The sequence below is a fragment of the Rhizoctonia solani genome, chromosome 4 (genome assembly GCF_016906535.1).
Source record: "Rhizoctonia solani chromosome 4, complete sequence".
Lineage (NCBI taxonomy): Eukaryota > Fungi > Basidiomycota > Agaricomycetes > Cantharellales > Ceratobasidiaceae > Rhizoctonia > Rhizoctonia solani.
This window is the reverse complement of record NC_057373.1, coordinates 3,085,721-3,108,011: the sequence shown is the minus strand read 5'-3', so window position 1 is coordinate 3,108,011 and position 22,291 is coordinate 3,085,721. Positions and strand designations below refer to the sequence as shown.

The 22,291-nt window shown below is 49.9% G+C and overlaps 10 protein-coding genes across 10 annotated transcripts; 5 read left to right on the top strand and 5 right to left on the bottom strand.

Annotated features, from left to right (window-relative positions):
- Positions 1-243: 243 nt before the first annotated feature.
- RhiXN_01052 (integral membrane protein, Mpv17/pmp22 family protein) lies at positions 244-1,332 on the bottom strand (the record flags this gene model as incomplete). The annotated part of the gene is made up of 9 exons (XM_043320871.1): positions 244-288; positions 347-398; positions 459-487; positions 554-679; positions 732-744; positions 804-921; positions 978-1,083; positions 1,155-1,233; positions 1,289-1,332. The coding sequence occupies 9 exons, from the start codon at positions 1,330-1,332 to the stop codon at positions 244-246; spliced, it is 612 nt and encodes a 203-aa protein (XP_043179883.1).
- Positions 1,333-2,203: 871 nt separating this feature from the next.
- RhiXN_01051 (uncharacterized protein) lies at positions 2,204-2,542 on the bottom strand (the record flags this gene model as incomplete). The annotated part of the gene is made up of 1 exon (XM_043320870.1): positions 2,204-2,542. One exon carries the CDS (start codon positions 2,540-2,542, stop codon positions 2,204-2,206), a length of 339 nt encoding a protein of 112 aa, XP_043179882.1.
- Positions 2,543-3,773: 1,231 nt separating this feature from the next.
- On the top strand, positions 3,774-4,091 carry RhiXN_01050 (uncharacterized protein; the record flags this gene model as incomplete). Its single annotated transcript, XM_043320869.1, has 1 exon — positions 3,774-4,091. The coding sequence occupies one exon, from the start codon at positions 3,774-3,776 to the stop codon at positions 4,089-4,091; it is 318 nt and encodes a 105-aa protein (XP_043179881.1).
- Positions 4,092-4,234: 143 nt separating this feature from the next.
- On the top strand, positions 4,235-9,126 carry RhiXN_01049 (uncharacterized protein; the record flags this gene model as incomplete). Its single annotated transcript, XM_043320868.1, has 16 exons — positions 4,235-4,446; positions 4,516-4,912; positions 4,976-5,444; positions 5,520-5,632; positions 5,688-6,383; positions 6,439-6,632; positions 6,692-6,843; positions 6,896-7,185; positions 7,242-7,360; positions 7,412-7,520; positions 7,574-7,593; positions 7,677-7,819; positions 7,874-8,047; positions 8,101-8,277; positions 8,335-8,456; positions 8,515-9,126. The coding sequence occupies 16 exons, from the start codon at positions 4,235-4,237 to the stop codon at positions 9,124-9,126; spliced, it is 3,999 nt and encodes a 1,332-aa protein (XP_043179880.1).
- A 131-nt stretch (positions 9,127-9,257) lies between these two features.
- On the bottom strand, positions 9,258-9,717 carry RhiXN_01048 (uncharacterized protein; the record flags this gene model as incomplete). The annotated part of the gene is made up of 5 exons (XM_043320867.1): positions 9,258-9,330; positions 9,388-9,410; positions 9,465-9,474; positions 9,527-9,651; positions 9,709-9,717. The coding sequence occupies 5 exons, from the start codon at positions 9,715-9,717 to the stop codon at positions 9,258-9,260; spliced, it is 240 nt and encodes a 79-aa protein (XP_043179879.1).
- Positions 9,718-10,057: 340 nt separating this feature from the next.
- Positions 10,058-10,433, bottom strand: RhiXN_01047 (import inner membrane translocase subunit TIM10; the record flags this gene model as incomplete). Its single annotated transcript, XM_043320866.1, has 2 exons — positions 10,058-10,241; positions 10,306-10,433. The coding sequence occupies 2 exons, from the start codon at positions 10,431-10,433 to the stop codon at positions 10,058-10,060; spliced, it is 312 nt and encodes a 103-aa protein (XP_043179878.1).
- Positions 10,434-10,564: 131 nt separating this feature from the next.
- Positions 10,565-12,208, top strand: RhiXN_01046 (V-type H+-transporting ATPase subunit C; the record flags this gene model as incomplete). The annotated part of the gene is made up of 10 exons (XM_043320865.1): positions 10,565-10,711; positions 10,767-11,018; positions 11,071-11,162; positions 11,215-11,313; positions 11,372-11,440; positions 11,496-11,588; positions 11,636-11,729; positions 11,786-11,923; positions 11,973-12,143; positions 12,191-12,208. 10 exons carry the CDS (start codon positions 10,565-10,567, stop codon positions 12,206-12,208), a joined length of 1,173 nt encoding a protein of 390 aa, XP_043179877.1.
- Positions 12,209-12,663: 455 nt separating this feature from the next.
- On the top strand, positions 12,664-14,012 carry RhiXN_01045 (thiosulfate sulfurtransferase; the record flags this gene model as incomplete). The annotated part of the gene is made up of 8 exons (XM_043320864.1): positions 12,664-12,892; positions 12,945-12,981; positions 13,047-13,098; positions 13,163-13,310; positions 13,381-13,468; positions 13,533-13,731; positions 13,795-13,875; positions 13,956-14,012. 8 exons carry the CDS (start codon positions 12,664-12,666, stop codon positions 14,010-14,012), a joined length of 891 nt encoding a protein of 296 aa, XP_043179876.1.
- Positions 14,013-14,325: 313 nt separating this feature from the next.
- RhiXN_01044 (reprolysin family zinc metalloprotease) lies at positions 14,326-17,406 on the bottom strand (the record flags this gene model as incomplete). Its single annotated transcript, XM_043320863.1, has 11 exons — positions 14,326-14,446; positions 14,531-14,602; positions 14,660-14,810; positions 14,873-15,022; positions 15,082-15,369; positions 15,435-15,545; positions 15,602-15,740; positions 15,798-16,184; positions 16,244-16,406; positions 16,464-17,298; positions 17,349-17,406. 11 exons carry the CDS (start codon positions 17,404-17,406, stop codon positions 14,326-14,328), a joined length of 2,475 nt encoding a protein of 824 aa, XP_043179875.1.
- A 3,596-nt stretch (positions 17,407-21,002) lies between these two features.
- Positions 21,003-22,160, top strand: RhiXN_01043 (uncharacterized protein; the record flags this gene model as incomplete). Its single annotated transcript, XM_043320862.1, has 5 exons — positions 21,003-21,145; positions 21,210-21,232; positions 21,288-21,409; positions 21,467-21,569; positions 21,622-22,160. The coding sequence occupies 5 exons, from the start codon at positions 21,003-21,005 to the stop codon at positions 22,158-22,160; spliced, it is 930 nt and encodes a 309-aa protein (XP_043179874.1).
- Between the last annotated feature and the right edge of the window lie 131 nt (positions 22,161-22,291).

Sequence of the window (22,291 nt, the reverse complement as noted above, 5' to 3'; positions counted from 1 at the left end):
TCCGATATTTTCGGTGGTCCATCACTCTCCAAATCATTCCACAATCTCGACTACGATAACCATGCCAGACCAAAGCTGGATATATTAATAGTACGACAACGCATCTTGAAGGAAACACAACGTGAAGGATATAGATACAGTTCGGGTGTACGAGAAAGCTTGAAATGTTGCATGAATAATTCATTCGTTGTTCATAACCGAAATAGGATGGTAGACTGTGGCTAGTGTGGCAACGTCCAGAAGTTAAACAGGTCCATCGACCTTCTTCTCTCTTGCGTTGAGCAACGACTGGATGAACAGCCCGCAATCAGCTACAATACCCAACGTCTGTATGAGGAACACTCACTAGATACAATGTCCAAAAGACACCGCACGTAGCCTGGAATGGTACTCGATACCTGTTCAAAAATCCCGGTTTAGTATGATGTCCCAACCCTAGCACGTAATCCGATACTCACGGAAGCGGCATGTACCGGAAGTTTACCAGCTAAGAACAAAACGGAGCAGAAGGGTAAGAGATGTATCCCATACAAGGGAATAACCATATACGTACCTGGGCGGCGGGCCAGACTTTGTAGTTGGCCGCCAACGCGGGAGCATACATGTCCGAATATTTTTGTTTGATTCCTTCCAGGTTGCGGCCTTCCATCCAGCCCATCATACCGACGAATACCGTCAACTGTTTGGTGTTAGTGAGAGGTTTATATACTAGAGTGGACGGGGCAACGTACACCTATAGGTGCCCTAGTAAAGAAAAAGGTTAGTTAGGATGAGTATGCCAGGATATAGGAAGGGACACGTACATGACGATTTGATCCGCGGCGACCCGCTTGCCCAACGCCGCCATGCTGACTTTTCCACCAATCGAACGGAGAGGGAAACGGTTTTCAAGAAAGACGTTCCATCGCCCAATTATGGGACCTATACCCTCATCAATCAACCCAGAGCTCCTTATCAGAAAGCAGGCAGGGACTTACCCATGGCAGTTCCAAACGCGAAGAACCTGAGTGTCCTAGCAGGGTCGTAGCGAGGTGGCGGGGGCTCGAACTCAGGCTTGTGCGGCGCCTTATCGGGTGTGGTCAACTGGAACCCCCCCCCCCGGTGGTGTGAGACTAAGGGTGTATGTAGTGCGGTGATTGATAGGGAGGCCTTACGAATATTTGAGCAGTCTGGGCAACGACATCCGCAAATGCATTTAATGCACCGTTGGTCACTGCCAGAGTCGCGCTTGGGCTGATAACGCATAAACGCACGATTCAAGCTAGTCTTTTAGTCAAAACAAGCGTACCGTTTTGTGAAGCTGTCCTGGTATACTCTTGCAATCGCTGCCATGGTAAAGACTTGGGTCGTGGGTAAATGACCAAGTTGGAATCGGGGTCGAGGTTGTGGTTGTAGTGAGATAAGGATGCTTACCTGATTAAATACGAGTTGAGCAATTGGCTCCACATCAACCCACTCTGAACACACCACTAGCACCAACTCACAGAGGATGACCAACTCAAAGTTCAATGACGAGGCGGAGGTCGAGCCCAATGCGTCACTTGTCAAAAAGGCTCGTCAGGGCGGAGGCCCAGGTGGAGCTGCCGAGAACAATCACATGGACTCACGGATGACTAAGCACTCATAGTTCGGGTCAAGTTTCCTTATTCTACCGGTTGAACATAGAAGGTTGTTTGCCACAGGAGTCTATTCTTTTCCTTCCCAGCAACGATACGAAACACTTGGCTCAAACACACTCGCGAAAATGTCCAGTGATACATTGGATAAGATTGGATACTAAACAGTGGGAGACGGAGAGACCAGAAAACAAGAGAAAAGAAACGAAAATAATATTGATAGAAATAACCTGGGTACGGGCGAAAAAAAAACCAAGTGTGGACCAGCTACAACTATGGGTGGGCTTGCTTTTTGCTTGGACTTCAGGCGGTACCGGCGGGAGTAAGGACAGACTATGTATATGAGCAAAAGGAACAACAGATAGTGGATCGATAGCACAAGCTCGATGAGACCCGGAGAGATAGGAGGGAACGACGGTGGTTTAGGATCTGGGTGAGGAGTCAGATAGAGCTGCAAGTTCGATTGGTTGTGACATACGTGCAGAGGGATGGACCGCGAGCAGGAAACAGTCCAAAAAGTGGGGCGGTGCCTAAGTGGCTTGTGAGCGTGGGTGATGAACAACAAGGTGGATGAGCTTACCTCTAAATTACCAATCGGGAGCGCCGGCGGTATCTTCCTCGCTGCCGTCGCGCTTCCAGACGGGCATGTAAGGGGTATCTACCTGGCTGTCATCCCTCTTCCATGGGGGAGAGGAGACACCGTCTTTGTGCGATTCGTCCCTCTTCCATCCAGGGTAACGGACACCGTCTTTGTCTGAATCCTGCCTCTTCCATGTAGGGGAACGGATAGCGTCTCCGCCCGAATCGTCCCTCTTCCAGTCTGGCTGACCGGGGTAGTCGTCAATGCTGTCGCCCGCTCGGGCGACAATTGGTGCAGCGAGGGCCATTAGGGGAGCGAGAGCGAGCAGAGTAACAAAGAAGCGCATGGTATCGATGTGGGTTTGGGGAGATAGCTGGGTGACGGTCGAACAAGCGTTTAGTTACGGCGACTTAATTATGTCAAGTGGAGGTTGGATTCGGGTTCAAATTCGAAAAAGAGTATGCAGAGATACGGTGCTATGAGATCCACAGGGGGGAAGGAGAGACGTCGATAACCGGCCTCAGCCAGGGGCGAGATGTTATATACCGAGCGGGATCATCGCGTTCGGAAAATCCGTACATATGGTCCCTGTGGATACCGTCCCTTGGCGCTCGCCAAATTAGCGAAAACCCAGGCGCGTGGACGGAATGTAATCGCTCATGCGTGCCTTGTTCCAGTTTCCGGTCCATCAAACGGGTCTTTCTGCCGGCTTGTCCTAGAATCCCTGCTGCGGTCGAAACCGTCCCGGATTATGATGCCATAATTGTAAATTGTATGCACCTCCGTTCTGTGCCTTGCCCAGTTGCTCAACGCCAAGCGATCTGTGCAGCTCACAGCCAGGAATGCATTGAAAACCTAAGTTAACTAACTGCCAGCGTGTTTCTTGCATCATGCCGAACTGCGGCAAACCCAGTCCCAATTCGAGCACGACGTGCCGTGACCCGAGACCCGCCGTGAGACTATGTCCGCCGACTAGCCCATACACCCAGCGCTTATCATGTTTCGTCGCATACACTCACCCATTGTCGCCACGCTCCTCAAGCTACAGCATGCCCGTCTTTGTGTGCCTAGCATCGACAATGGTTTCTACGATACAGTCGCTCGGTTTGTTCCGTCACCAAAGGGCCCCCCCCCAAACCTGGTGCCTGGCTTGCCGGAGCGTAATGCTGACATGTGTCTTATTCCGTGCCTTGCCTATCACTCCATTTAGCTCTCACCCCTAATAGCCAATCAGCAACTCCACCGCGGGTGTGATCAAAGCACGTTATGCCGCCATTTCCTTTCAAGTTGCCTTCTCCGGGCGATCTAACCCAGCTCTCTCTCCGTTTTTGATTCCTTCATTCTAGAAAATCCGAGCACCATGCGCGCAATCGTCATCGGGAAAGAGTTAATTTATGCTGTATGTTATTTGGTGCACATGGTTCGGTAGATGATGAAGCATGGGGGGTGGAGGGGAAGAACTAGCCTCCTATCTCCGGTGAGCTGATTCGTCTACTTCTGGTATATTGTACCCAGAGCGCGCCACGATCGTGTCACCCAGATGTAAATAGGGTCGGGCTCCCCGCCGATCTTTGAGTATGTCGCTGGCCAAGTTCTCACGGGCTACAGCGGGCTATGGCTCTGAGAACACGGCTGCGTCGTGTGGTCTCGCTCGAGGCCCAGCGTGGTCTGATACAGCTCAGCCCCCTAGTCTCCTGCGAAAATGGACTAGTCTGGTATGTATCCCCGCGAAGTACGAAGTATGCTCTTCTATCGCATCCCACCTCGACAGAGTCTCTGCTCTCGTCTGGGCCCGCCTCCAGGTACGGGAACCGTCTCAAACTGGTCAATGGTATCCACCCAGCAAGTGGCGCCAGCCCGCCTCTCACTCGGAATTAGCTTACGAGGCTGTCTAATTTCACTAGAACATTGTTATTTCCTGCGTAAATTCTAATAAGCACATTCAAGCCCGAAAGAGCAACCTCAATTGGAAATGAATTATTCATGGACATCTCACGTGACCAGCTGTTAATTTCTCCACCAACGACCCTCTTCTCCAATGCAGACCGACGAACTCTCGTCGTCGCAAGAATTCATTCGAGCTCTCAAGGCACCCAAGGACCCGCCACGCCCTGGAGGTATAAGAAAGCTTGATCTGGTACGACAAGCGTGGGAGCTCGAAACACTGTTTATCCCGAGCAAGGCGGAGGTCATTGTCGAGTGGGTCTTGCAGTATCTATTGTCGAGTGGGAACATACAGGGAAGAGAAAGGTATGTATAGAGTTCTCCAATTGAGCTGCAAGGCACAAAAGACGGAACTGAACACGGGCCGGCTGATAGCGGGGTTTTGGACAAAAAAGCTTGGAAGCTACTCGCTGATGTTTTCGCTCGCACTTGTCCCAACTCAAACCTAAACAAACTACCGACTTGGCTAAATGGAGTCATCAATAGGGTAGCTGTATTGCCCGTATTCACTCATCTATTGCGCGCCCTTGGGACTGTGCCTGACTTGGACTTTGGCGGCTTGGGGGATGTTACATCCGTGGCACGTGTACTTATGCCGCCCGCGGGATTGAAAGCTAGCTGTGATATTGTTGCCGGATGCTTATGGGAAATCCTTGGCTTGTTCGAAGCAGGGCACAACAACGAGAACCTTTTGTTGGCTATACTTGAATTGAGCGATATAGTCGTATCGGCGTTTGAATCAAGCTTTGCTAACTATTCCAACAAGAAAAAGGTGCGCATATGACAGAGCTAATTCCCGTCAACTAGGCCTGATTGAATCGGGTTCGTTTTACAGATCGCTTCCATATTGGTGGATCAGCATCTAGATTCTTGGATGCGACAAACAGCTCGCCACTCTGAGAACTCGTCCATATCCAAGTTTCGTCACCGCCTCTTTGAGATTGGATCCTCCATCATCTTCACGCCCGAACACACACGTACGATATTCCAGCATTCGGATACCCACCCTGTTTTGTTAGCAATTGCTTCTTCACCCCGGATATTTGTCACTTATGTATCTGCACTACGTGCGCATAAACTTTCTGTATTCCTGGACCAAAATAACTCTACTGGGGGTCTTGCGAAACGGATTCGTGCGGCTGCGAGAGATATTTTTGTTCGTTCGGTCGCCGAGAGAGAGTGGAGCGTGGTTGCCCAGCTAGTTCAGAGCGCCGAGGAGTTACAGGTCGTCGATGACGAGTGGGCGACTGACCTGGGCGCGCTCGTGGAATCAGCTGCGCATGAATTGAATAACGAATGGTCCGGTACGCCCGAAGCTATTTTTCTTAGTTGTGGGTTGGAACTGATACGGAGTTTCGGTATCTCTTTTTGGTAATAAGAGGAACAAGTTCATATCGGAGTACATGTTTGTTCCACTCTGGCATGCATCTTGCGACTAAACTTCGACGTGGTCGAACCGTTTACCGAGAGGCTTCTTTCCGGATTGTGCGATGTACGTTGGAATGAAATCATCCGGACTTCCTCACGAACTGAGCAACTAATTTCAGGCCCCTCGGGCGGTTCTGGCCGGAGCCGGAGCGGTATTCCAGCTCTTGTTGGATTATCACTCTAAAGCACGTACCCTGCCCAATTTCTTGCCCCAGTTGGCCAGCGCTGGATCTCGTGAGTTTTACCGGGCGACGTGTGTGGGTCCCGTGTTTGAGCCCACTTTCACTGCGAGATTACGCCGATCAATCTCAGCGTTCGTCACGCCCGGTCAAATTCTCTCCTGCACCCAGCGAGCTCTGTCCGATTTGGCCAGCGACTTGCGATCTGTTGTTATCGAACGAGCCACCGAACCTCCACGGAAAAAAAGACGCACGACCTCGGGAGTGGGACCTGGGGAGCATGAATCCCGTGCGGTCCATGTTGCACTTGCATCACGTCTCATTGTGGATGTGTTGTCGAGTTTACCTGTGAAAACGCTCAAGGCTGATGTATTCGAGCAGTTGAGGATATGTGTGGACGAGTTTGATGCTGGTGTCTTGTCAGAGACCGTTAGGGCGCTTGTGGATATGGAGCAACTTTCATGGGAGAACCAAGTTGTGCTCGCTGCGGCTCTGCGTATCCGGTATGCCTTGCATCAGAGCAGGTCTCCGGTCCAGTCGAGACATATACCCGAGCATGATGTCATGGCTGAAGAGGCTCTAATGCTAAACATGATTGAAAATGATTCTATTTCGGGAGAGCTGGTCACTGAAATTGTGAGACATCCAGGTACCCGTTTTGGATTGGTGTTCTGAGCTTATCTTTTTTTAGGTTCGTGTTTTGACCCAAAGCCAGCGTCCGAAAGAGCATATATGCAGGGTTTGGGATGCCGCGCTCGCTCGGGTTCAACGTGATGCCGACAGTCAGCAAGATTTGTCTTGGAATGGCTCGTTAGCCCATACGGAAAACCATCTATGGTTTCCATTGTGGGTATTGTTGCTTGATAGGCAACTTCACATTATTGAGTAAGTGGTGCTGCGGCGTGCCAAAGTCGGTAGGTTTACTGAACTGGCACTTTTATTAGATCCAACCTGTCGGTGGAGCAACTAAAGATTATACTAAATTTGTTCGTCGCCATGAATCGAACGGCGCATGGTGGCAGTAGCGTCACTTCGGCCGGATTGTTTGACAAGACTGTCACCCTGGCTCAGTTTTGGGAAATGGCCAATATACGAAGTGAGTGCCAGCCGGTTTGCAGATAGTCATCAACCCACCGGAATTTCAATAGGGGCTCTCAATGAGAAAATATTACAAGACACTAGCTCGCTTGACGAAGCCGACCTGCATAAAGCTCTCAAGGCAATACGCAAGGGCAAGGTATCCAAACAAGCGGGCTCCCACGATGTCGCTATTTCAATGTATTACATTGCCGCTCTCGCTCCGCCAGACTATCTTGACCGATCAGTCAAGGTAGCACTACTTTCCCGGGGCCCATGTGCTGACGTTCTTGCGACTCGGTTGATAGACCGGGCTGCTGTGCAAGTCGTCTTGCGCCAGCTGAGCTCGGGTAGTGCTGTCGTAAGTCCATGCGATCCTTTGGATGCGGCATTGACCAATTGGTGTATTCTTCATAGGCCCTGCCAGAGGAATACATCCGGTACCTCCTCGACCCCCAATTCCAAACCATCAAAGAACCCCCGAGTAGCCCTCAGGATGCCGATGACGTTCTGCTCATCTTGACAATGTCTTTCAGGTATGGATTTGTGGGTATACAGATCTGGACCTCTACTGAGTCTTGTGTCAGGGTATATTCTCGGCTCGCAAAAGACACCGGCACCCCAGATGATATTGTTGCTATTCTTCGGGCTGTTGAAAATTCCAGTTATTCGACTTGCCGTATTGGGACGATCCTAGTACTGTGATATCCATCCGGGCAACTCTATCATTACTCAATACAATCCTTGAGACCTGGGATACGAAATCTACGTAAGCCTTCTCCATTTCGCAGCCTCCTATTCCCACCTTGACTCTATCTCCTTGGCTTACTGTTGTCCCACGGCTGTTTGCAGACTTCCCGATGAGATCCGTGCATGTATGGTGAAAATTTTACAGCAAATCTACAACCGGGTCGAGGAAACTCAGCAGGCGGTTTCTGATCTACTAATTGAAGTCGCTAGATCGCTTCATTTATACGAGCAGTGGCTCCAGTTAGGTCCGCCGATCCACGCATTTAGTAGTTATCGACAAGCGCTCATATGCATTGCAGATGGAACACGAACTTCTCGCCGGGCTCGTCGCTTTTTACGGGCGTTGCTCGCACAAAACTCGATTGCGAGCCAGACGCTTTTGCAACTCCTCACACAAGAAATTCAGCATGCCGGTGAAGATGTTTGTTTGCTCATCGCGGCTTTTACGCTAAACGCACAGAGCCGTGATATTGGTATGTGATAACTGAGGGATGGCTCCGTCAATGACTTCATCTCGCGTGCATAGATACATCCCTGGGTGTTGAAGATTCGTTCGGAGATGCTTGCCGACGAATTAGCGCAGAGCAACATGGGAACCTCACCAACGAGGTTGTGACGTTATTGTCAGAGCCGGAAACCAACCTTTCATACCGGGTTGCGACCATCCGAATGGCGAGCTTGGCTATACGCTTTGCTCCAGAGGGTCAGTCAGCATCAATTGATCGCTTCAGCATGCTCACATGGAAATAATGTTGGACAGGAACATCAAAGGCCCGCCGGAAAAGTACGACTGCTGCTCTCCATGCTCTTGCTCGACTACCGCTACTGGTGGTGTTTCAGGAAGCATCCGCAAAATTTGTTGCAGAAATATGTACCGACAGGGTAACTCATGATTTCCACTACATCTGACTAATAGAACTAATTCCCGTCTTTTTTATAGGCCAATGCACTCACTGCCTCCGACATGGCCGCCATCTGGATTCTACTCGATCGCGCCACTACCTCGACGGAGGAAATCTTCCTAAGAACATACTCGGCCATCGTAGCTTCCCTGAATTCCCTTGTGCGTTTCCGGCGTGACCTCCTGACCCCCACTCTAGCACAACTCGAAGCTTTACTCGCACGACTTATTCGCATCCTGCGACTTCGCACGTCACATGCACTCGATGCGCCGCAGCGTAGCGCTGAATCTCAAGCGACTCTATCTGAGAAAGCAACTGAGCTCGCTCGTCTACTTGTCGGGCTCTCTACCAAGACCGTTGTTCGCCTGTCTGGAAGCAACAAGCCTGAACAGGCGACCAAGGCCGAATCACTTGCTCGCCCCTTTGCACGTCATGCGCCTTATTTGCTAGTAGCATATTCGGAATCGGCAGCTGACATGAGCACAGCCGTACGAAATGCATTGAAACCTGGACTTTTTGCCCTGTGTGTTATGTGTGGAATCCCGGCTCGGGATATGATCATGGTAACTATGTTGGACACAGTTGGAAGGGAAGTGTTTGGGGCGTTATGGAGGGAATGGGAGGCTCAAAAATATACTGGAAAAGGCTAGAAGCTGATAGCCTTCGCTCGCCCCTGTTTGATCGTGGATATTGTATTATAATTAACGATAGCAAATATCAATTCGTAGACATTCTACATGACCAACGCCCGGACTGCGAAAATGAGGGGAATATGAAGGATCTACTCCTTGTAGTTAGGGAAGCAGTCTGCCATTGTTTTACCACTGTGCTTATTCTCAACGTGCTGTGTCAATCTGTTATTCGTCACGGGTCAGTGTAATAGGGTACAACCGTGCAATGTATACACTTACGCAGGCAGGCGTGTCGTGGTCAGCTGGAAATATACCATCAGAATCAAGACGAGTTTGGAAATTACTTTGAGACTCACAAAACTCTGTCTGCATGTCTGGCAAATGATACTTTTTGCCGCCTCGTTAGTTTTCAACTGACTGAGAAACATTCAAGGCATTCAGCCTGGGTATTGCTTCGCCGCACGAACTATTCACTCGCCTCTTTGGACCAGCATCCGCGGCTTTCTTTGCGTTACGTTGCTGCTTTTGTTGAGCCTTGGCACCCTATAGGCACGAACTGATTGATGAGATGACTGGAGAATATTATTCTATGTAACTCACGTTTCCCATAATGTACTAGAACGACGGAAGGGTACTCAGAGAAAGAGGAACTGTCGTGGCTGGTGCAGTGTGGTCTGACTTTGCGTGTTTATACCCTGCACACAGCCTTGCTTCAAATTTTGTTGACGCCCGTTACGTTACAGGGCCTTGGCCAGTGGGATGCGCTCATAGGAAGGATTTAGTCAACAGTGACATACCGATTATTTTTGATAATGCTATGGTAGATGGGTTCGGTGTTAATGGGATATGCGAAGCCACTGAATGGGTGGCGTAATGTAATTAATACATATGCTACACGAATAATTCGTACTGTTTTTGGGTTTCATGTGCCTATCCTTTGCGCATTTATTCAGAACCCGAATGAAGATCCTGATCCTGCTCCTGCAGCACTTTGCCCCATATTTTGTAGCTTCTCCCCAACCTTGCGATTTACTTCGAAGAATTTGGCAACACAACGGTCGATGCACACGCTCTCCCCCTTGTTCAGATCAGGTTCGGTATAACGGGTACTAATGCATTTGGAGTGACATGATCTATACATCCAACACATCTAGACCGTCAGACAGATCCTCGTTCAACGATAGGCTACCCACTCACGATACAAGTCGGTTGAAAACATCTGTGATCATGTCAAGTTCTGCGGTTGCCATTTCAATCTGGGCGGGATTAATCGAGCCCGAGGGCGAGCCAGCCCTATTTCCGCCTCCAATTCCAAACATAGACATTGCGAAGAGTTATATGGGTGTGAGAGGTGGGTAAACTGTACGGAGGACAATGTTAATATACCACGTGATGTCAGCGCTTGGGAATAGGAGTTGCAGGGTCCCAATGTGGAACGCGCTTTCGCTGAGCCATCATGCCATCTGACCAAAGTTCGTGGCTCATTGCGGTTCCTAACGACGGTGACGCCGAGGGTTTGTATCAGGAGCTTTCTGGAAAGCTCGAAACTCAAAAGGCACTCTCGCGAAGCAATCTGGGCGAGTTCAAGGTCCCAGAGTTGAAGGTGAGTAGGCCTGGTATGATTAATGAACATCGACTAAAGACAACTTTGATTTTAGACAGGGACATTAGACTTATTGATCACTCTTTCTGAAGAACTTCCTAAACATGATTCTAATGCTACTTCGACGGTTGGCAAGATTGTCGACACTCTCCGCAATCTTCTAAACAATGACCCTTCACGGCTCGCGCAACACACGCTAGTCGAAGAGAAGACTTGTGATGATTATTTACTCAAGAACTGGAAATGGAACTCTGGAAAGTATAACACTGAAAGGAGCCTACGCGACACTGTTGATGCATTGGTCAAGGTAAGTGAGGCTGAGATATTTAAAGGGTAGCGCGTAATGTTGCAGTGATCAGGAAAGCACATCTATAGACAATGTAATGAAAACCAAACTCAGTAGCTACAATCTTGCGAAAGGTGCACTGACTCAAATGCAACGCAAGAAGACGTAGGTACTCATCCGGATGGCTGGGACCCACAACTTATTGTAATTCGCACAGCGGGAACCTCTCAGTGAGGTCTCTCATTGATGTTGTAAAGCGTGAGCATGTCATTCCCGAATCAGAGTACATGGAGACCGTGTTTGTTGCCGTACCAAAGTAAGTAGTGAGTAGAATTAATTCGGTTGTCCCCTCGTTGCTTACGAATTCATGATAGGAATTTGGTAAAGCAGTGGAATTCTACATATGAACGCTTGGCTGGGATGGTAGTTCCTAGATCCTCAAAGTGCGTGATGACATCATTTGATGGTCTCTGTCTGACTTGCTTCCGAATTATTTAGATTGATTCAAGCGGACGATGAGTATTCCTTGTTTTCGGTCGTAATCTTTACCAAGGTCAGGCAAGAATTTTCGAATAAATGTCGGGAGAACAAGTGCGTTCAATGGTTTGTTCACCTGATGTCTTACTTACCTTTACTAGATTCATTATCCGCGAGTTTGATTTCAACGAGGAGGAAATAGAGAAACAGCGCGAGGAACTTCAGATGGCTGATCTTTCAGAGAAAGAGCTCTGGGTATGTAACGATCCTGGTTATACGGCCAACTAGCTCAAGTCGTGGAATTGTGTTAGACTGAATTGCTACGACTCGCCCGGACCAATTTCTCCGAGGCGTTCCAAGTCTTGGTCCATATCAAGGTCGTTCGCTTGTTTGTAGAGAGCGTGTTGAGATACGGATTACCTGCAAGCTACACCGGGATTATTGTCAAGGTGAATATGTATAAACCAAGACCCATTCGTATTCTCATCGTCATCGCAGCCAGAACCAAAGACTACTAAGCGTACACTGGACGTACTTGCAAGCCATTTTGCCTACCTTGGTTCCAAATCGAGAAGCCGCGACAAGAAATCGGGCAATGCGGATGAAGACTATGTTGGAGAGTATCAGACACTCATGGAGCAGGAGATCTTTGACTACGTGCTGTTCGAGGTAGGTACTCGAGGGGTATTCCATGCTTACATGCTAATATCTTTTAGGTCCCATGGGTTGTGTGAGGCGGCGATGCAATACACCATCTTGTATAAATCACGATGTCATCATAGGACGGTTCGACCAAATTATACACTAATGCTAGAATGCTTATACCGACTTGTTGGCAAAACATTATGGGTAGAGATTGCCATACAGATAACACCGGCGTTTATTGGGTAACCTCTTAGCATCCTATGCCACCATATCTCCAGAAGAGTAATCTGGACCATAGAATGGTCACATTTACATGAGTACCAGCGGCTCATTACTGAAACGACCCTTGCTTATAAGTATCCGATCGGCTCACTAATCTCAGCGCCAACGGACATGTCAACAAGGACCAACTTGACTCTTCCTAGATAAAATGAATCGACTCGGACCATTGCTTTTCCACAGCTTTAGGCACCAAGCTCAAAGGCCCAAGTTCTCCGCATTCGCTATTCTTAACACAGCTCGTAGCATACATACAAGCCAAAAGATGCAACAGCAATTACTTTTCGCTCCCAAAGACGCTCATGCAGCATCTGGTGCGATCTTTGTCGACTCGACGTGGTTTATGCCAGGTACTCCACGGTCTGCATATGAGGAATGGAAGCAACGTAGGATCCCCGGGGCAAGGTTCCTCGATCTAGACACCGTCGCCTCACAGCACCCGCTCGGACTAAAGCATATGATGCCCAGTGGCGAAGTATTCGCCAAAGCTTGCGGTGAGCAGCCAAAATCTTCCAATGATCTCGCAATTCAACACTTATGACGCAGAGGAAATGGGTATCGAACCCAGCTCACAAGTAATTCTGTAAGTCCAAGTGCAAACTAAACGCCCCAAAACATGCATGTATCGATGAATGCGATGTGATGCAGTTACGACACCCACGGCGTATTCTCCTCTCCACGCGCACTGTACATGTTCAAGGTCCGTCATATCACCCCCAATTCCGCGGCCAAGAACCTGATCGTCACCCTGTTTGCACGTACAGAGCTTCGGCCACGAAAAAGCAGGCATCCTGGATGGTGGGCTGCCTCGCTGGGAAGCCGAAGGTCTGCCTATCGAAACGGCCGAACCGAGCGCCAAGGTCCAGTCTACGAAGTATACCATACCCAAGCTGAACGAATCCGCGGTCCGATGTACGTTTTCTTTCCTCTCCTGCCTTTTTTCATTTCAGTGTGTGAAATCTCGGGGGCGCTCGGTACACAGCATACGAGCAAATCGTGGCCAACGCCAAGCTCGATCCTTCCTCTGCACCCGCTGCGGAACTCGTTTTGGATGCACGGCCTTATGGAAGGTATGTCATCGTCCTCTCCCCCCTTTGAATCCATCCATTCATTCAATCGTTTTTGTGATGCAAGATTCACGGGCGAACAGCCCGAACCACGCCCAGGTCTATCGTCAGGCCATATACCGCATGCGCACTCGCTCCCATTTAGCACCCTGCTCGAAAAACACGAATCAGGAAAGGGCTATACGACCGTCTTGCCGCGCGATCAGCTGAAAGCAGTATTCGACAAGGCGGTCGGGGACAACGGCCGCGGTCGATCGATTGTTGCGGTGAGTATACACTTTGTGGGGTACTATATCGGGATTGAATTCGAGTGGTTGGTTTTGCCGCAGAGTTGTGGTTCGGGTATGACCGCGGGTACGATTTGGTTGGCTGGTCAATTGCTGGATACGCCTGTCGCCATCTATGACGAGGTGAGACAAGTTCCCCTTGTGGTTTTATTATTATTGAAAGAACGGATTTTTTTAATTAATTAATTTGGTATCCGTTCCAGTCTTGGACAGGATACGCAATGCGTCCCGAGAGCGTCATCGTCAAGGGCGACAAATGAGCAGGTCCCTCCAATCCGCTGTAATATACTGTAAGACAATAATTGAATTACTGTAACCATGCTCGCAGTTCCCATTATCGGGCGCAATCTACTTATACACATAAAATCCAAAAAGGAAAGGGGAAAAAAAGTGTGGGTAACGGCGTGAGGCAGGAAGGGCGGATGGAAACGAGTAACGAATTGCATGTGAAGACACATAAACAAACGATTGTGCGCAGAACAAAGAAAAAAAAAGTGTTCAATAAAGATTTTTCCATAGCATGCGAGTCCGAGAGATGGATAACATTTATACAGCTCATATTCTTCTTCTTAGCTACGATAGTTTGGACCATTGTACATCTGATCGTCGACCCAGTTTGATCGGGCCCTGGTCAACCGTGCGTGGCCGTCTCCTGAACTCGGCCGTTGATTCGGCTGGTGCGTTGAAGGTGGTGCTTGTGGGCCGCTACAATAATCGCAAAAAAAAAACCCCCAATCAGTACAATCGAACTTGTATAAACACATTAAAGGAAACCTACCCAGCAGCCCCTCTGTTCCACCCAGCACCCGAATTCCACCCAGCGGGATTCCCAGTCGCAGGAGGGACCCAGCTGCTTATCCGCTGCTTGGTCTTGTCCCTCCGGCACCCACAGCAACTTGCCACGCACCGCAAGCATCCCCAGAGAATGAGCAAGACGATGATGCCGACGACGACAGTGACGGGGATCGAGATTTGGAGGTTGGACGTGTACCATGCTTTGGCCGTGTCGAGCGCCGAGCCGGATTGGCAGCTTCCGTTGTTGCATGTTCCGCCGTATCCTGCACCCGATCCAAATGAATTATTTAGATTTGATGAATGTGAATGGGGAGGGGGGACGTACCGCATGGAGACCCATCGACCAAGTTGGTCTGGAGGACCACACACTGGTTAAATGCTCGCGGATCCTGACACGAGACTTGGCAACTCCTATCGTTCCTAGAAGGACACGCCCGAGTCAAGTTCAACGACACGCCCGCAGTCTGACATTGCACTACACAACCATCAGTCTCCTCACACACACACAAAATCAAAGGTCAGAAAACAACTCACAGTCAGGAGACGTGCATATCCCATTCGCACACGCCAAACTCCCGCTCCCGCACGAAGTTCCGTTCTCGGTGACCTGGTCCGACGGACAGCTCGCCGACGAGCCCGAGCACATCTCGGCCTTGTCGCACGTCGCGTCCCGGGACGGGCGGCACACCTGGGTCGAGGGCGCGAATTGGCAAGAGTCGGTGCAGCACGAGCTCGAGCTGGGGTCGCACACGGCGCTGGGCCGGAATTTGCAGGTCGTGCTGTCGCAGCAGGTCGAGTTTGTGCCTACGCCTGGGTCACAGTCTGTGTGCGGTGGATAGTGGTGTGTTTAGGAGAAATGTAGTGCGTGTGTGGAATGAGAGACTGACCTTCGCCTGCTTCGACGATTCCGTTTCCGCACATCTGGAGAGAGATGGTCTGGGCAGCTGTGTCCGCCTCTTGGAGACACGACGAGTCGACCGAACCAGCGAGAACCGAGCCTGCGAATATGCGTCTAGCGTCGGACGCTTTGTGATTGCAGACATTGAAGACTCACAAATGTTTCCAATGGAACAGGGGCTGAATGCTACCTCTCCCGAACTTGACACGGGGCTCATGATAAACTGCGAGCCCGAGTCGCATGTAGTGCTCGAACGAGGACAACAAGCAGAAGTCCCGGTGCATCCAGTAGTACACTATCCACCCACCCCTCACATTAGCCAATGCCCCGCCAAAAAAAAACCCCAACTCACATCATGAATCGCACCAAAATTATGCCCAATCTCATGCGCAACAACCTGCCACTCGGTGCGCCCGGCAGTACTCACAGCCGTCCCACTCACGACGTTCCCCTGGCTACCGCTCGACCGCGTATTGCACACCTGGCCCAACCACGCGACGCCGACTTCGGTACCGGTCGGGCAGCCGGACATGAGATGCCACAGCCCGGCCGAGTTGCCTGCGCCGGAACCGGAAGCGCCGCCGCGCTCACCACGCCAGGCTGAGAAGAGAGACAGGCGGTCGTTGAGGGTTACGCTGCTCGTGCATTGGACGTTCCATGCTGGGTTGGCCGAGCCGGTCGGGCAGGTGGAATCTTGGATGGCGAGTTCGACTATGCCGAGCGACATATTAAATGTAGTCTGTTTATTGATATCCCGAATTAGTATCATCGGGGGAGACACATGGTGACGAGACAAACCTTGTAGAGGGAACTGGCAGTATTCCAATTGTTCAGGATGCGAGTGGTAGCAGCTTGAGAACCTCCGGCCTGGGTTGTATATTCGCAATCGGCAGCGACACCCATGTAGACGAGCTTTTGGGTCTTGGAGCACCCAGCAGTATTGCCGATCTGGTCGACAAAACTAATTGAATGAGTCAATGAACGGTGCCTGAGTCTAGAACAAAGGACAAGAGCCTACTTTGACGTGGAATTGGACCCCGCGACGTCGTCTCGCTTGGAGAGCATACCCATCTTTGGGACAGGCTCGAGGAAGCCAAAGGGATCATACCATGGGGAAGTGTGGTCGAGGGAGGGAGGGAGCTGCTTGCCCGTCTGGAGAACGGGATGATCGTCCTCGGTGTTGAAGCCAAGCCCGTCATGGGAACACGTTGAAGATTCCGTAAGGGGGGGCCGTTCGACATCGGAGTCTCGAAAGATGACCAAGCCTCCGTCGAGCTCGTTTACGGCAGCGAGGCGGTCGGGGTGCAAGTCGAGGGGCCCGCGGGTGCGGATGTAGTTGTCGCGGGTGAGGATGTGGTATGTCTCGCCGAGGACGGAGAAAGCGCCTTCGTAGACGGGAGCAATGCCCTGTTCGGGGTTTCCCTGCGAGTGGACCATGATCCTAGCCCATCCCAGTTCACCCACCGGGGGCTCATCCCATGGCCGTGACACTCCGCCGGCAGCGTCTTCCCGAAGTCGATGTGCCGAGTACGCTTCGTCGATGACCTCTCCCTCATAGACCAACACAGAAGACCTCAGTAGTGGCTCGGTGCGAGAGATAGAGCCATCAGATGCATAGTAGTTGACTCGGGCAGCAGGGTGGATCAGATGGTGATTGGGTCGGAGATGGAGGCGGTGTTTGCGGCCAAAGGCGGCGAGCGTCAATCGCAATGAGTCTGTATGTCGCAATGTAGGGGATTCGAGCGAGCGAGTGAAGAGTGTTCCGTGGGCGACTGGTGTGCGCGGAAGAATCTCAAGAGCAAGTGTCGAGGGATGCGCAAGTCGTTTCAGCGGTCGAGGAGGTGCACTCGATCCTGTCTCACTCTCAGCTTCCTCTTCATTTCCGCCTAGCCGCAACACTTACCAGATACCGCACCCGCCAACACCAACAGGACGTATAGTGACTGTATCCCGTACCACATGATAGTAGAGAGAGAGAAAGAGAGAACAAACGAGTCCGATCACCCCGCGATGTATATATGTATAATATGGCCCTTCGAAAATCCGAGTGAGGCAATGCCGTGGAAAGCCAAGCCCAAACTCCTCAAGAGTCGTCGGCAATTTGCGTCACACTGCACCGCACCAGAGGCGCACACAACCAAAGCGAGTCGGAGAGAAATAGAAAAAAAAGAGCAAGGGAGTGTGAGGCCAGCTGCTTGTCTCCGAGAGAGCAATCGCAGCGAAACGAACGGGGAAAGAGCTACCCTAAGCGCCCACATCCGTCGCTCAGGCAACAACACTTCCCTCTTACGATACCCCATTGCTAATCGATTACAATCCATGCAACTAAATGCGCTCACGTACATCGTACGGCAGTGCGTTACTATACAGTAAATTGGACCGTGTTGCTTACACGCTCTGTCCCCTCCTCCTTCAACCTGAACCTCCACCCCCACCCCCACCTCCGCATTGCGCTTGGCCGCAGTCCCGCACCCCTGCTCCTCACCGCCTCGTACTCGAGCTTGGCTTCGTAACAGAACATTCGATCATCCTAACCGCGGCTAGACCTTTCCAGCACCGACAAATTAGGACCCATGACGAACAATTGCAACGGCTCGCGGGGTCCTAGAGATCGGCTGCCGGCCAATTACAAACCAGTGGGCCAAGTCAACTCCCAAACCGGGTAAATATGGGAACTCTAACACATTTCAGCAAGCTTAAAACCTCGTGATGCATGCGATCCCTCTCCTCTGATGGCCAAGCTTGGTTAGAGGCCAGGGCTGATGTCGACGAAACGATGGTATGGGGTGAACTTTGTGAGGAATGAGAGCCCTATGCGCTCGGTATGATAAAGTATGGCTGCACCCCCGGAGAAGTGTACTCTGGTAGTAATACCAGGCACAATCTTTAGGGCATAAATCCCAACCTACAATCATTTAGCTTCGACCCCCCCCCCTGCCCAAGACCAAAAAAGGCACTTGGCCCGGTACTCACAACTACAGCATATACACTACATACAACGGTCTACGCTCACAAGCCGAGGAAATAAAGTTCTAAAAACCTCGAGGACGCCAAGAGGAACCCCGAACCTGAAGAAGAACAGGAAGACGAAGCAGGCCAACTGTCGCTCGAGCTCGATCGCCAGCGCTCCTGACAACTATTGTTGGTCTCGTGTCCGAAATCTCCCAAAGTGTGTATGTGGAGCCCTGGTTTTGTAATCGGATGGTAGTGGAGGGCCGCCCGCAGCAAGTCCCGAGGCTCGGCGCTCCCGATTCAGAATATTAAGCTCAAAGCCTGGGCCCCCAGCGCTCCTCTTACAGTCATCTGCTTTGACATGTACGTATGAAAGATCTTCAGCCAAGGGCGTAAAGAATGAGGTGGGAGAGGGGGGTATAACCGAAATGAATCAAGCACCTGGGTATAATTCCCACATCGCCTTGCGAAATCAATGTAATATATCAAGTGCTTCCCCCCCAGCCGGACTTTTTTCAGCCTTCATACGCGCTCGCTTTGCTGCCGCCTGAAACGTTGTTATTAGTAATGGGGGTTGTTCTGGGGCTGGAGGGTGGTTGTGGGTTACGTACCCCTCCCTTCTTGAGTCCCAAGAGCAACAGCTTGCCAAGTCGTGATTTCGTTTTTTTTCTTCTTGTTCATATGCATGGCGATCGATGTTGGCTACAGATATTCGGTACGTCATTGTCTTACGTGTGGCGTCGTCATTGAGTGCGGTGGCGATGTAGAATACAGTCCCAGACACTTTAATGCTGTACCATAGGTGATCGACATTGAACGGTACAGTCCTGAGTACTATTAGATTCTCAAAAGATATGATTTGAATGTACCTATATTACATTCGATGACATGCCAGTGTATCCAGAATTCTTGAAATAGGCGCAGATAAACCGGTACACTCCTCCAAGTCGAGCAGCATAACGCACATATTCCTATATTTGGTATCATGAACACCTGAAAAGGGTAATTGGTCGGTCACACTCAACTATGAGCGCCTTTGATATGAACTAGCTATAGAGCCCTTGGTATTTCAAATAAAACTCTGACTTGAGACTTTTGGATACGCAAATTATATTGATGTCCGTATGGGACTCAGCAACGAAAGATGGGATGTTGTGCCGAGTAGGGTTGACTACATTCCCAGATGAGTTTCCATTAGAAAAAATAGGCACGATATGGGACAAGGTAGTTGGGCTTAATAAAGATCAGCGATATATATATCCAAGCAATGTGGGTGATATGACAACAGGTACGCGTATAGCCCATACCATGATCAGCCACGCGAATTCTGGTCACCACCACATCCACCAACTGAGCTCGTTCCCTATATACTTCCAGAATTATTCTCCCTCGACAACGCATTGTTTATAACAGATTGGTGGTTAGTTTGCTGAATTTCGTCCCCGGGTTATATCGTTTCCGAACGTGTCACTTGGCCCCATATCGCATTTGTTGTCAATCCGAATATACTCCAAGTTTTATTGAGATTTGGCCGAGGGTGCCTGGTATTACATCTTGGAGATTATCAATTATACCTACAGCGACTGTTTCACAGGTTGTGGTACTACAGGTACTAACATACAAGTGTACTATTCGAATCCGAGCCTGGCTGAAACTAACCTAAAGTGACCACTCGCTCATCGCCTTTGACTCGTTCTGTGCCAGTACAAAACGGAATTCTTGGCAGAAGGAGGGTACTAGGGCGCCCTGGATCTTAACTCCCACCTATGGTGATACCCTACAAGCTCGGACCAGCGTTGGGAACGGTTGTCATAGCTTTTTGATCAATCACAGTGTTACCAGGCGAGATGCATGTAAGTGTTGCGCCAATCACGCTCGAGGTCGTAGAGAACTGACGGAGCTTTTTCCTCGAGGACTTGAAGACTCGGCGACTCGATTAATCGTACTATTTAGTCGGACACCCCCACTTGCACAATTGCAAAGGGCCGATACTTGAGGAGTGCTCGGAGAATGCAGCCGAATCGATTGATTATGTTACCCGTATATCATGAGTTTCTGACTCGAGCATTCTTTGACATAAGGATCGTAAACATTAGGGGTTCCTCTCGGCAACCAGGTTCGAATTGGGAAGCCCGCCAACTACCATGACGAAGGTGACTCCTATTCAAAGAGTTGAAGAGTAAAATAAAAGCACGAAAGTTATCAAAAGGAGCCAAAACAAGAGCATGAGAGAGAGAGAGAGAGAGAGAGAGAGAGAGAGAGAGAGAGAGAGAGATAAAGAGACAATAAGAGTTTCTACCCCGGGGTTGAGAAAGGTCTCTTCTCTTATGGTACCTTAACTTATCTTAAATCTGGATGATCGAGGCTTATTCACGTGACTAATTTGAGCCTATCTTGGGTTTAATGATTTTGAAACAATCCCAGCTTGGAGTGTCTCTCGCGGATGCACACCTTGATCACTCTGCGCTGCCGCACTTTATTCGGACTTGAGATTTATAGTAAAAGCAGCAGCAGGCATAGGAATTTTGCTTCTTGTGTTGCTGGTTCCCGTCTTCGTCCCCCCACCTTTGTGCGCATTACAGGCCAATCAGTTCCAAAGAAAGACATGTCAACTACACCAAGCTCAATACCAAAGGCCACCGAGAATCGTGTGTTTAAAAGGATAGACGAGTCTGACGTCTATGTATCGTACCCGAATGATGCATCGAAAGGAGACGATGCTGGTCGAGGGCAGGCTAAAGCACCCCCGTGAGTTATTTCAAGGACACGAAATCTACCGGGCCTCACTTTTGTTGCCGCTTTAATCACCAAGGGTGATACTTGTATTTGGGTGGAGTACGTGCCAATTCCCTCACGGTGAAATTAATTCATTTATCTCCGTAACCAACAGTGGATGCCCAGTTGCCGCATCTGTATAAATACACCGAACAGTACAATAAGATATATCCTGGCGCCACTCAAATCCTCGTTCGCGCACATCAGAGCTTCTTCTGGAAGGGAGAGGCCGCAAATGTATGAGACGAATCTGCTTGGGGAACTGCTACTCGAGCACTAATCTGCAATATCCAGAGAGCGTCGGTATTTCCTGCAATCAAACTCCTAAGAGATGCAGGAATCAACGAGCATACAGCGGCAGAAAAATCGGGTTTGTTGGTCCATACCTTCTCGAATGGTGAGTACTAGGTTCGATTGACAAGAATGAATTGATGCTATTTGTTTGCTAGGCGGGGCACTCGCACAAACGTCGTTAGCACGGATCATCGCCAAGTCGCTTCCGCCGGATGCGACGACATCTGCCTTGCCTGCCCAGGCTTTTATATACGACTCTTTGCCCGGCATACTTGATCTCCGTATCACGATCTTGGCATTTACTGCACCAATTAGGTCTCCGATCTTTCGGTCGCTTGCCAAAGTTGCTTTTGGTGCGATCTACGTCATCGGAACCGTCTGGAGGAATACCATCGGTCACCTTCTGGGTCAAGAGGATGCCTTCACCCGATTGCACCGGGAACTCAACGAACCAAGGTTACTACCTCAGCACGTACCACGAACATACATATATTCAGATGTTGACGATATCATACCAAGTGAAAGCGTAGAAGGGCATGCGAAGAAAGCAAGAGAACTTATTGGAGGGAATGCCGGGGCTGAGTTAGTGAGACTTGCAAAATTCGAGGGCAGTATGCATGTATCACATGCAAGGAAAGATGGGAAGAGATATTGGGAAGAGGTGAAAAGGACCTGGGAGGCATCATATCAGTAAACATCAATGTCATGCAGAGGCGTTAAAATAAGTAAAAAGTAGTCGGTGTAACTAATTCTAGATGGGCTGTGCGCTGTTTTATTCATTTCGATATTTTACTCAGAATTGAAGCGAAGAGGTAGTACTGATTG